We start from the raw sequence: 12,408 nt of genomic DNA on the forward strand, positions 1-12,408 counted from the left end.
ATATCAGAAATACGGCAGCAATGTTTTTCAAGGTAATCTGTCTAATTAACATTGCGCAAATACCTGTTGCTTCGTAATTATTTAAAACTCCGGTAACTATGGAATTATACAGACTGACAATAAGATAGACAAGGATAAACGGTAAATTCAACAATATTTGTTGACGAAATGTCAACCTGTTTTCCTAACCTCGAATATTCGTGTTTATAAAGAAACCAAACATTTGAATGGTTAACTACAAACAAGCTAGTGCCTGTGTAATCTCCTTATTATCCACTCTTATCAAGCAGCTTCTCGTATTCAGTTAATTAACTCCTGCTCCATTTGTATCTCCTTGTGCTGTGTGTATCGTACAAACGTGGTAGGAATGTAGCCCCGAACATCGAATGTCGTCCACTATCTTCCTGGAGCCACTCTCCTCGCCCTTTGTTGGCGTGAGTTCTTTCAGCTTCTGCCATGATACTGTAGCATTTCCCCTGAACTAGTCGCATATCAGCAAAATCGTGAAAGGAAATTCAAAGTAAGTCACAGTTTGACAAATTATTGCTATTATTGACAAGGGCTATCCACCTGTAACTATCTGTTAATGACAAAAACATAATTGCCGCTGTGCCTTTTCATCAAAAAACTGTAGAAGATAACTTTTTTGACATCAAAAATTTTCTAATTTGAAGCAAGGATATTAATTTTTCTTTTTGAATGCTTAAGTATGCCAATATGCTACCAATTAAAGAAGGAACAATTTCAAAATAATGCTTAATAACAAAGTTGAGATTCGATCTTCAACTGTTAATATTCTAAATTCTAAAAATTTTCAGTATTTGTCTCGTACTCCCCAAGGGAGCTTCTATCACCCTTTATAAGGAATGACGCCAATTTTGAATCACCCTGTATATAAACGTCGAACTGTACACACAGGGTGGTTTTTTTGTGCGGGAGAGTCCATTATTTCCGTTGTTGTGAAACTTTCCAAAATTAGTTTCATATAAAAGTTGTTGACGCACAAATTGCGCACATTTTAAAAATATCCGAATCAATCGAAACAACCCAAACCAAAACGAACCCAAATAAATCCAACCTGGTATAATACAATTTACAATACAATTAATACAATCGTTTATTGAATTATCGGTTGAGGATTGAAATGGACAATTGACGAATGGAATACCAATTTCTAAACAAAGACAAATTGATTATTAAGACCAAAATATTGTTCACAACTAAATATGATTACATATTTTTGAAAACCAACAAAATTAAAAAATGTGATAAATTACCTTTTTTTGCAATTGCAGTCACTACGACTCAAGGCTGATTCACACTATCCCCAACGGAACGGCAACGATTCGACAAAACATTCTTATTAGATAGTAGGGAGTTTTTCGGCCCCTTAATTGCAACACGTTTTACTTTATTCTGAGCATGCGCATTGGTGAAGAAATAACCATTTACGTTATTAGAGGATAACGTGTTCCTTTGATTTGAATCCTTTGATTTGTACGACTAGAGGTAACGTTAATAAGCATCACGTTAAAAAGCAGAAGGACGATGTTGACATATTTGTAATATTATTAATACAATAAGCGGCAATAATAGAATAAGAAATGTATTGTAAATTTAAATAAAACTTTTTCCTTGGTCATTTTTACGCCATTATTGCGTAATTACGGATTTTATGTGAAAATTGTTTGGGTAAATTTGAACTTTGGCAATACTACTAAAATCACACGGACAGGTTCTAACTTCTAACCCATAACCTAACTATTCGATTTTTAATTTTTATTTTCCGTTCTCCGTTTCGTTAACCAATAGTGAATTTTGTTTCAAAAATAGTCTGGAAAACGTTTTGAAATTGAAATTTATGTAGTACTTGAAGGCGGGTTATAAAACAACTTTCTCGAGTTAAACGTGTTTGGTGTTGGTTGCACTTAAAACCCGTTTGTAAACCTGATTACTTTTTCGTATTTACTTACCTGGCAGTTAGTATCTGGATCCCCAAAGAATCCCTTATACCTCTGGGTCTTGCAGCTGAAAGTGGTTTTAGGAATGGAAGATAACGCGGGATAATCCACTCCTGCTTTACCGGGAGTTCCACCTTCTGGACTATCCACAACATCGCCTCCCAAATCCACACCAGCCTCATTATCGTACTCATATTCGTCCTGGACTACTACTGGTTTCTGCTGCTTCTAAATTAGAAGTCCAGTCGAATGGCAGTGCAAATGAAACCCCATATTCTCCTCTTACCTGTCTTTCCTTAAGAGCGTTGAGGATTTTCACCAAGGTCTTAATGCTGTTGTCAATGTTATCCGCAGTTAAAGTTTGAGGTAAAGCGTTGCTGTCTTGGAGTTTCTTCAAAACTTCTGCCAGAGAATTTCCTTTGGAACTTTCCAGCTTTGGGGCAGTTGGCGTTGCTGCGTACTCTTGTTCATACGGTTTAGGGTTTTGAATGGTTGGATGTGGTTTTTCAGGAACCCTTTGATGCTGGTAGGCTGGCTCAGGTTCCGATGTCGTAGGCGTGGGACTGATTGACTGATAATGGTAATAACCTTCTGGGTTATTGAACTGCACTGTAGATTCCGGAAATTTCGGTTGCAGCTGGTTGGGTTTTTGAGCTGGAACTTTATCCTCGTAGTTGGGAGCATCCAGGTGTTGGTATTCCTGGTGGTAGCCTTCGGTGGATCCTGGAGTCACTTGATATTGAGTCTCATAGGGATTTTCGTAAACTGGAGCTGGAGCTTCTTGTGGGACGAAAATTGGTCTCTGCTGTTGGTAGTTTTGATTCTTTGAAAACACCACTGGAGAGAACTGGAAGTGTTTGTTTTAATTGCAACTTTGTTTGGTCAGGTTTTTAAGTTTTTACATTTTCTGCAACGTAGCTTTCATCCACTATTGCCGCTGGCTTCGGCTTTCTTAGCAGGTAAATAGGCTGTTTGGGGCTTGGTTTATTCTGCTGGACGAGGATGTATGTTCTTGGTCGTTCCGTGGGGTGATTTGCAGGTTTCCTTACTGAAGCAAAATTGTCATAACATTCTCAAATGTGTCGATTTTTCATTAAAAATAAAAAAAACCATTATACATATACATCTTTATTTGCCATTAGTTGATAATATTTAACTACTTACCCTCCTGCGGATTATAATGGACTGGACTGCTCCCCTGTGGCACTTCCAGTAAAACCTGATGATGAATGTACGGTTTAATGTTTTCTCGAAATTGGTTCCGCACCGGCACTTCTTTGCTTGGCGTCGGTGCTTGATGGTACCTATGAAGTTAATAATTTTTCCATTACACGAATTTTCAATTACTCGCAAACTCGTACCGTGGTGGTTCCTGATAGTCGTACTTTGCTTCCTCGTTTGCATCTGGTATATCGATGTTTGTGGCAGTGAAAGTTTCGATTGTAGTTTTAGATGGCTGGATTTTGTATCTGGGTACTTCGTAATTGGGCCGATGCTCTTGGATTTTTGGTGGCCTCTCTCTAAATCGATGCGGTGACACCAATCTGTATCCATAGGGCGCCCTCAGGTGCATCGCTTGCTGCCTGAAACAGATGCTTGATAATTTTTACTTTATTTTTATCAGTTCGTTACCTTAATTTCAGTTGAGCTAGTTTTTCGTATATGGCACTTAAATCAGACGATGGCTGGCTATGGGCGTTAACATCTTTATTTGAGTCTTCTGCTGTGGGAGGATTTTCCAACACAATGAATTGTGGCTTAGGATTGTTAATATTCACCATAGGCCTGAAAGGAGATTTTAAAAATGTTGTCTGATTGAATAGGATTTACAGCAATTAATTTGGTTTCAAGATTTTGGTCCTTCGAGTCGGATGTAGGTATTCCTAAGTGTAACAATTTTGTAAAATAGCCTTGAGCACATCAGCAAACAAAACATTAGGGCCAAATATAGGGACGGATGCAAAAAATGTTTTTCTCAGATGATCTAAAGACGCACTATTTACGTCGGTTTAACTTGATGGCTTTTATACCTAAATGAACCTGGTAGAGCATTGTTTTCTCGAAACGGATTGAATTTTTGGCCAGTTTGGTACACAGCATTCGATGGACGAAAATCAATTGGTTGAAGCTCTGGTTTCTTGATTGGTCTCCGTATTCCTTCATAATCTTTGTACTGTTGAGCAGAAACGCCAGCCTGATGGGGTCTGTAAATACCAATGAAAAAATCATGCTCTAAGAGTAAAAATTCGTTGCAAGATATTTGTTTTAATGAAGAAATCCTCAGGAATTATTAACTATAGATAAAACAAGCTTAATTCGGGTTTAAAAGGGGTTTTTCAAATATAAGTGAAAATAGATGTCTCAGCTGCGTCGCATGTTTGGTATAAATAAAAATAAAACTGCACAAAAGCTCATCTAATTTTTCTGAACTGGGTCATTAACCAGGTTTCCAGTTTTCCAAAGATAAATATTTCCAGCTGTAATATGGGCAATTTGCTTTCTGGTTATTCGATGTTCTTTTTTAATGAATTGGGATATTTTCCATGAATTTATCTAATTGTTGCTTGCTACAAGTTGCCTAAATACTTTGCAAGAACCAAATAACGTACGATTAGGCACATAGATGATGCAAATTATGTAATACTTGCGAAACTCAAATAGTTTCAAACAACTGAAAAATAGACCAGCAAAGTTGGATTAGGTAAAAGTTGTAAGAACTTTGCTAATTATCAACGTGTTTGCCGGTGGAAAGGAAGTAGGTACATAATAATATCTTGTCGAAGTACAGAGTTAATACCAAAAGTTTATTCGAAAATATCAGCAAGTTTGCAGCAGCGAAAAGAATCAAATCAGTTCTGCTTCATTTTTCAAACATCTTGGATATATGACACTAGAGCAAAAAAAAGTAAAAATATCTATAACTAATTGAACTTTTCCTAACTTAACTTATAATTAATCATGTTATATGGAAAATTCTCTTACCTGTTAAACGGTTGATTGAAATAAAAATTCTGATACGGCAGCAGCCGTTTTTTTCTCTCAGACGAAGATAGTGTTAGATTGAGGTCTGTTAGAAGTAATGAACTGCTGTTTGCTTCATATGTTGGTGCGAAAGTTGTCAGTGTGGATGTGATCAAATCGGGTTTATCGTGGTGGATAGTCGTGATGCCGGAAACACTAAAAAGGCCTGAAAAAAATTGAGTGTATAACAATTCTGCACAAAGTAGAACGTGTCGATGGAATATAAGTTTGAATATACTGTAGGTAGTACATATTGACCTCAAATGCGGCCTAAGAGGCGATATTGGGAATGCTCAATCCAAATGTAAATTATATTTCTGTAGATTCTACAATACCAATTTATCTAGTTGTTTGCTTGGAATATTAAGTTGACAGAGCGAAAATTGTGTACAAACGATCTAGATTTCAATTTCATATTGATTCATTTTTGGAAAATGTCCGTTTGCTGAAGGAATTTTAAGCAGCACAGCTAATCGATCTGTGAAATTTTATTTATACAAATCTAAGCGTTCCCCACGATTGTATTACTGAATACCAGACATTAAAGAAGGTTTTTTAAATTTTCCCCTTTCAATAGTCACATTACATGAAACTTTGAAAATGTTGTTCATAACGGTCTAAGTTACTTTAATTTTTCATTTTTAAAGGGCAGAAGAGAATAGGAATGATTACAGATTTTGAAATACTGATGTATAATGTAGGTACACATCTGCTATTTGCGAAAAAGACATTGTTTTTGCAATAAATTAAATGTTGGATCAAATTATCACATTTTGATCTTTCTATTTTTGTATAAAGCGCGAAAACGCTCCTATATTTTCCTCTAAAACCATTTATTCTTTGATTCTTTTATATTGCCATCATGCCTATTCTACTCATTGTGTGTTGAACATTTCGAATCTAAACTTATATTTAGACACATTTACATTGTGGGTCGTTATATGAATCTTATAGTTTTACTTACAATGTTGACTTAAGGATCATAAACATACAGGGAGGTTTTTTAGTGGGATACCACAGATCCGTTAAGAATTCTATTGAACCAAAATAGCAATACCTTTTACAGGGTGTTAACAATGTGCACTTCAGTCTAAAACTTTTTAACGCAATATAACTTTTGTTTTTAAATAGAAGTACCTGTATATTAATACGTCTTTAGATAGACAATTTACAAAGTTTCAAATTTGCATTTACATTTTAAGCTGTGAAATCAACCGTTTTCAAATTATAATTTATTTTATTTAAAAATTTCAAAAAGTTGCTACATTTTGTAAGGTTACACTTATTTAATGAATTCCATAGCCACCTTACAAAATGTAACCAGTTTTTGAAATTTTTAAATAAAATAAGTTATAATTTGAAAACGGTTGATTTCACAGCTTAACGTGTAAATGCAAATTTGTAACTTTGTAAATTGTCCATTTAATGATGTATTAATATACAGGCACTTCCATTTGAAAAACAAAAGTTATATTTCGTTAAAAAGTTTTAGATTGAAGTCCACATTGTTAACACCCTGTACAATGTATTGATATTTTGATTCAATAGAATTCTTACTGGATCTGTGCTGATTGGAAAAACCTTTTTTTTTGTATATTTAACTGCTTTTTTTGCTTCTACAATGAATTTTTTAGATACTATGTTTTTAAGCAAACTTTTACTAAAATGGCGATAATCTGCCAACGTCGCAAGTACGAAAAAAACAATTTACGGTGCAAATGCAGCGTTTCAAGCTGCATTCCATGAGCTAATGAAAAATGGGTAGTTCTATTTAAAAAAATACAGTTTGATCTCGCTTTTCTGAGACACTCTGTATAATATAAGATATTGTTAAAATGTGCGCTAAATAAAATTAAAAATCATCAACAACATATGAAACTATTTCTCGAAAGTTCAACACCAACGATAATAATCGACTCTCTCGCATTAAAAAACCACCCTGCAGGTAACTTATAGGGCTAAAATTGCTTTTTCCAAGAGAAAATTCGTATGTTCTTTTTTCCAATTATGTTTCATAGGAATATTTAGTAATGCTTTTCGTGAAAACTTTTAAGTTAGAAGCAAAATTTAAAAAAATTGAGAAATCGTAGATGGATACAACGCAATGCTTCAGAAACGTCTCAATATAATAGAAGGTGTTCTTGGTGGAATTGGAGGCGAAAACAGGAGTAATACTCAAATTTTGCTTTCATGTGAACATTATCAATTGTTCTTAATTCAAATTTTACTTCGTGCACGGAGGTTTATAATTCTCTATCCAGTGGTAAGACCAGCGGCTCTTAAAGACAAATGGTTCTTGAAATGTAACCAAAAAGGCAAAAGTTTTAGCTGATGAACTATGATGAATTTTAGCCGTTGAAAACTGTCAACATATTTTCCAGTTGCTGTTTTATTTTGGACATCAACTATTCAATTTTCTATCCAGTGGTGTGAAAATCAGTGCGCCAGCTCAATTTGGTCTTGAAATATGAGCAAAAAGGGGGCGTCATGTTCGAAATGATTATCTGGTCTTGAATCTAAATGTGTAGTATTCAACTTCGATTTTTCTGTGAAAACTGCGATTATCATTATCATTAACTCATGGTTCACCTGGAAAATAGGTCTATCTAGTCGTAGGAAAAGATCGCGCTCTGGCTCGAAGCGACGTCTTGTTTGAGCCAAAATCGCGTATAGTCAAAAATTATGTGGATATTTGGCTTGTAGTGTTAAAATCGTTAATGATTTACAAACGCTGTTTCCTTTCAGTGACTTGCTAAAGATTATGTTTTCAGTTGTTTATGTTGTTGATTATGTTTCAGTCCTAAATGTGATTGGCGAAGAAAATTTCCCATATTTTCCCTGTGTTTACACGATAATCGAGTTATTTAATTTTTAGTTATCTATTCATAAAAGGGTCAATTTGGTTTGAAATCCAACTGGCAACTTTGTCAAATTTTTATAAAAGTTCAACTTTTTCTTCTCTAGAACTCAATGACGCTTGCGTTCTATAACTTTGTAGCGGCCGAAAAAACTTTATATAATTACCACTTGCTACAGATTTTCAGGCTTTGGGCTTAATAAACTTAGGAGTACAATGGAGGTGGCGGCGGCTTGATTTATAGTTTATGTCATCAACATTAAAAGAGTAAAAACTTCCGAAACCTCGTAACATCAGTTAAAATAAATGACAATGCGGATCAAGGTTGCGCATTCTCGTTAAAATCATTGCACTGATATTTAATCAACTACAACTTGTTTCAATCAAATAAACCAGAATCCTAATTCTGCAAATTGCTTGACTTTGATCTACCTTTACATCGCATTCTACAAGTACATGTTTTATGATTATTCTATTAAATGTCATTATCAGTTAGGTACAAATATGCGTTACAATAATTGTTGACGATTTATGATTGGATGAAGATTATTTAATCTATCAAGGATTCTACATACGTTCGTTTACACTTAGCTACAAAATTTTAATTATTAAAGCATTTTGATGATGGTTGATTCTGTTACGAAGATTTTCCTCGACTAAAACGATCTGAAAATGAATAAATACACTTTCTTGATTAGAAATTTCGAATTGCTTGGAGATTCAGCACACTTTACTTTCCACTATTCCAGTGAAAAATCGACCCCATGTGACTGATAGTTAATATAAACACCGGAAAATCGTCTTTATTTACTTTATTACGTCATGGCCCGGTTTAAAATATTTCCATTTTGATATTTAGCGGTGCAGATAGTAATGAAAGCAGTTAAACTAAGATTAATTTATTTAAATATTACCGTAATTCATGTAATCTAACGCACCAGAATCAATGAGATTTATTCAATAAGCCATGATTACGTATTTTCCTTCAACAATTAATAATTATCTTAAGCCAAAGTCCGTGAAGAACCAGTTAGTGGGTGCGAAGCAGTAAGCGAAATTATATGCATTTAGATGTGAGATTTATACTATTTTGTGGGAGACTTTCATTTTGCTATTGGTTCCCTAGTCACGACCAGCACTTGCAACCAGTGTTTTACTTGTACCTGCCGTACCACTTTCCTTCCTGTATTTTTTCCGATATTAAGGCATGGTTATAATTCATCTAAGTTCATTCTTCGGCTCGTTTTAGAAGGAAAACTTAAATGGGATTTTGTATTTTTATACAATATTTATTTAATGTTAAGGTAGCGTTAATTTGATTAGTTTTTATTAGTAAAATTGGATTTTTAGAACTTTTTAACATCTACAGAGTGGCACATTATGTTTAAGAGCATACAACTCTTTATATCTCAAAATTGTCCAGAAAATTCGTTGTTTTAGCCATCAAATTTGCGTGACCACCAAACCTTACAAAGAAGTGAAATATTTTCATCTTAATTTGTAATAATTATGTCAATTTCTATACTTCAATGTCTGAATATATTAAATAATATAACTAACGTTGTGGGAAATCATTGGACAAATCAGGAAGTTATTGCATATCGAGCAATAATAAATTATTTATGAATTTTATTGCGTTAGATGTAAATCACCCAGTTGATTTTTATTATGAGTTTCCTCTCATACGAATATATCGTTTTCTACACGAAAAATATGGAGCATTTATTTTCCATTGCCGGATGAATATATTGCCGGCTAGAAATCGGTCTGCACGACATATAATTATATTGATACGTACGAGATACTTTGGAAATTGTTGCTGTTTTATGTAATAATAGTTATTACTGAATATATTCAGGGCCAGTGGCCAATATAAGGATGTAGTGCATATGGGGATCTCCGTAATCGTAAGAGATACGAAGTCGGTTAAATTAGGGAAAAGTTGCGCAATCAGGGGGCCATGCACATGGCCTTTTCAGAAAACTGGAATTTCTTTTAATATTTGAGATATTTAGAAAAATGTGATTTTTCGGATTTTCGTTTTTTCTCATTTTTGAACTTATTTCGAATAATTGCTGAAAAAATTGCTGGTTTCAACAAGTCGGAACTCCTGCACACAATGCCAAACAAGTTCGAGACTAACGGATTCCAGGAAGATCGATCGAAACCAAGGACCCGGACCGAAATAAGTGTTCCGTTCCGGTTTCGGCCCGGTCGGTCTTAAAATTTCGGTTCCGTTGCGGTTCCGGTTTCGAAAATAATTTCCAATTCGGTTCCGTTCCGGTTCCGATTTTTTTTCGGTTCATTTCGTTTTCAAAATCTGTACAAAACTCCATACATACTCCATCTATACAAAATCTATACAAAAGACTCCCATACAAAAACTAATATAATGGTTGTATTTTTGGAAAGTAATTTGTCAATGAATTTTCTGACTTTAGCGCTTTTATCTTCTTTCCGTTATCACTCAGGTCCAACAGCTTCGTCAATTCCTCTTCTTTCACTCTTATTTCCGTTTAAACACTGTTCTTCTTGGTTCATGTCTTCACCATCTTTTGAGGAGTTGCTTTTGTCCAACATTTCAATTTCAAATGTTTTTCTGATGGTGATCGAAAAACTGAAATAATTCAACTTAAAAATAATTTAAAAAATACGTAGGGTGTTTGTTCTTTTCGATTGAAAAGTCGGTTTGTCCTCAAAAATAATTGTTCCACTAAATTTTTTTAACTAACTGAAAGAAGTGCCGACCCATTGTCGGCAAATTAATAGTACACCGCCGCCCACCAGAACACAGAAACGTAATTTTATATTAATTTGCAGGAGGATAAATGATTATTTTCATTTGCTTGTAAAATGTACAGTAATTTCTTTCAAACGTTACAAGCAGAACCCAAAAAGCACCGAAAAAACCGAAATAAAATATTTCAGTTCCGGTTCAGCACCTAACAGTGTGTTAATATCAAATATGGGTTCCGTTACGGTTCCCGTCCAAAAAAAAACGGTTCCGTTCCGGTTTTGGTCCATATCGGTTCCGGTCCGGGTCCCTGATCGGAACTGATGGTGACGTTTCCTGGCCAGCACGATCGCCAGACTTGACCCCACTCGACTTCTTCCTTTGGGGTTACATTCGCGGTAGCGATTTAGGATCGGTTGAGAACCGATAACGAACCGAATTAGGGCGCAGGTTCGGTTCAGTACTTGTTCGGAACCGATCCTTGATTCCTTCGATCCACGAACGCTTTTAGAACTACCTTTCAGTAGTACCAACAGGATTTTAGCTACTTTGCGCCCAACAGTAATTTCCCTAAACTGAAACGCAATGGAGTGAAAGTGGAAAGACGCAATTGCTGTGTTTTTTATGGTCTTGGTTTCTCTGCGAAATGTTACAGTTTTTGATTATTTTGAATAAAAAAGAATTATTGAGGTTTTTTTATCGCATTTAATTAATTCATTTTTAAAAGACCACTGAACAAACGCAAGATTTTACATCTGCTGTATTTGACCTACATTTTTTTATACATTTAAATTTAACAAAAACAAAATAAATAAAAATTTGCTGGCGGTGCAATTGGTACCACCGACGACCTTTTGTTTTTTTTGACCTTTTGAATTAAGAAACGACCATCCCGTTTCTTAATTCAAATTTATAGCTTTGTTTCCATTCACCCTGAGGCGAAAGAATTCTAACATATGTAGGCATCTTCAAGTTTATTTTAACATTGGCGTTCTGATCAAAATTAGTTAATTAAATGCGAAATAAACATAAAAAAATTAATAATTCTTAAACTTAATAGTGATTTACAAGTTATTATGCAAATAACAATTTTTTTCTTGATTTTTCTCTGGCAAAGTTACTTATTAAATCGTGAAAATCAATTAATCCATGGAGCGGTAGTTGAAAATAGAAAAATAAAAAATAGTACTTAATTTTAGGCGCAAGTATAGTTTTAGTTTTTCTAAAAGATGATAGCGATTCGACTTTGTCAGGTCGCGAATGAAATTTGTGAAAAGTGCGAAAAACGGATTTGATGTGTTTCCTTATGGCCTCTGGCGAAAAGTGGCAGTTTTTGATTAATTCGAATAAGATAAAATTATTAAGGTTTTTTTGATGTTTATATTGCGTTTAATTAACTAATTTTGATCAGAACGCCATTGTAAATGGATAAGCTTGGAATTGCCTACATATGTATTTATAACGTTTTAACTCTCATACTACATCGACAAATAAAGCCATTTATTTGCATTAGGAAAAAGATTACAATGCTGGTGCACGCGCATGCGATCTGTCGCCCGAATGCCTCTACGCGCATGCGCTCAGTTCCGAAGCAGTTTTGAATCGTTACTGCGAATAAAGTTATTAAAAACCAAGTAGTTTACGTTCACTATTTCCACTCCGAAGATTTTTTGTGGATAATTACGGAAGCATTTAATTCCATAACTCCAGATCGAGTATCCCAGGTAGTAGATTCATCGGTTAGAAGAGCATACATGTGTTTAGAAAATAATGGTTACCTGTTTGATCATTTATTATAAACTTTTTTTTTCGGTTTTATTAGATTCATTTTATCT

The 12,408-nt window shown here is 34.5% G+C and overlaps 1 protein-coding gene across 1 annotated transcript in view; it reads right to left on the bottom strand.

The window, feature by feature from the left end:
• The window catches only part of LOC109545901, a 43,676-nt gene that overhangs the window by 23,462 nt on the left and 7,806 nt on the right, over nucleotides 1-12,408 (bottom strand). The window contains exons 2-9 of the mRNA XM_048668297.1: nucleotides 4,944-5,148; nucleotides 3,992-4,165; nucleotides 3,594-3,746; nucleotides 3,323-3,544; nucleotides 3,126-3,265; nucleotides 2,864-3,009; nucleotides 2,248-2,808; nucleotides 1,974-2,189 (exon numbers count right to left, since the gene is read on the bottom strand). Coding sequence (XP_048524254.1) covers nucleotides 1,974-2,189; nucleotides 2,248-2,808; nucleotides 2,864-3,009; nucleotides 3,126-3,265; nucleotides 3,323-3,544; nucleotides 3,594-3,746; nucleotides 3,992-4,165; nucleotides 4,944-5,148 — 1,817 coding nt within the window. The remainder of the gene's footprint in view (nucleotides 1-1,973; nucleotides 2,190-2,247; nucleotides 2,809-2,863; nucleotides 3,010-3,125; nucleotides 3,266-3,322; nucleotides 3,545-3,593; nucleotides 3,747-3,991; nucleotides 4,166-4,943; nucleotides 5,149-12,408) is intronic.

Source organism: Dendroctonus ponderosae, unplaced genomic scaffold, assembly GCF_020466585.1.
Source record: "Dendroctonus ponderosae isolate FM_Combo_2020 unplaced genomic scaffold, Dpon_F_20191213v2 Dpon_F_20191213_7, whole genome shotgun sequence".
NCBI classification, from domain to species: domain Eukaryota; kingdom Metazoa; phylum Arthropoda; class Insecta; order Coleoptera; family Curculionidae; genus Dendroctonus; species Dendroctonus ponderosae.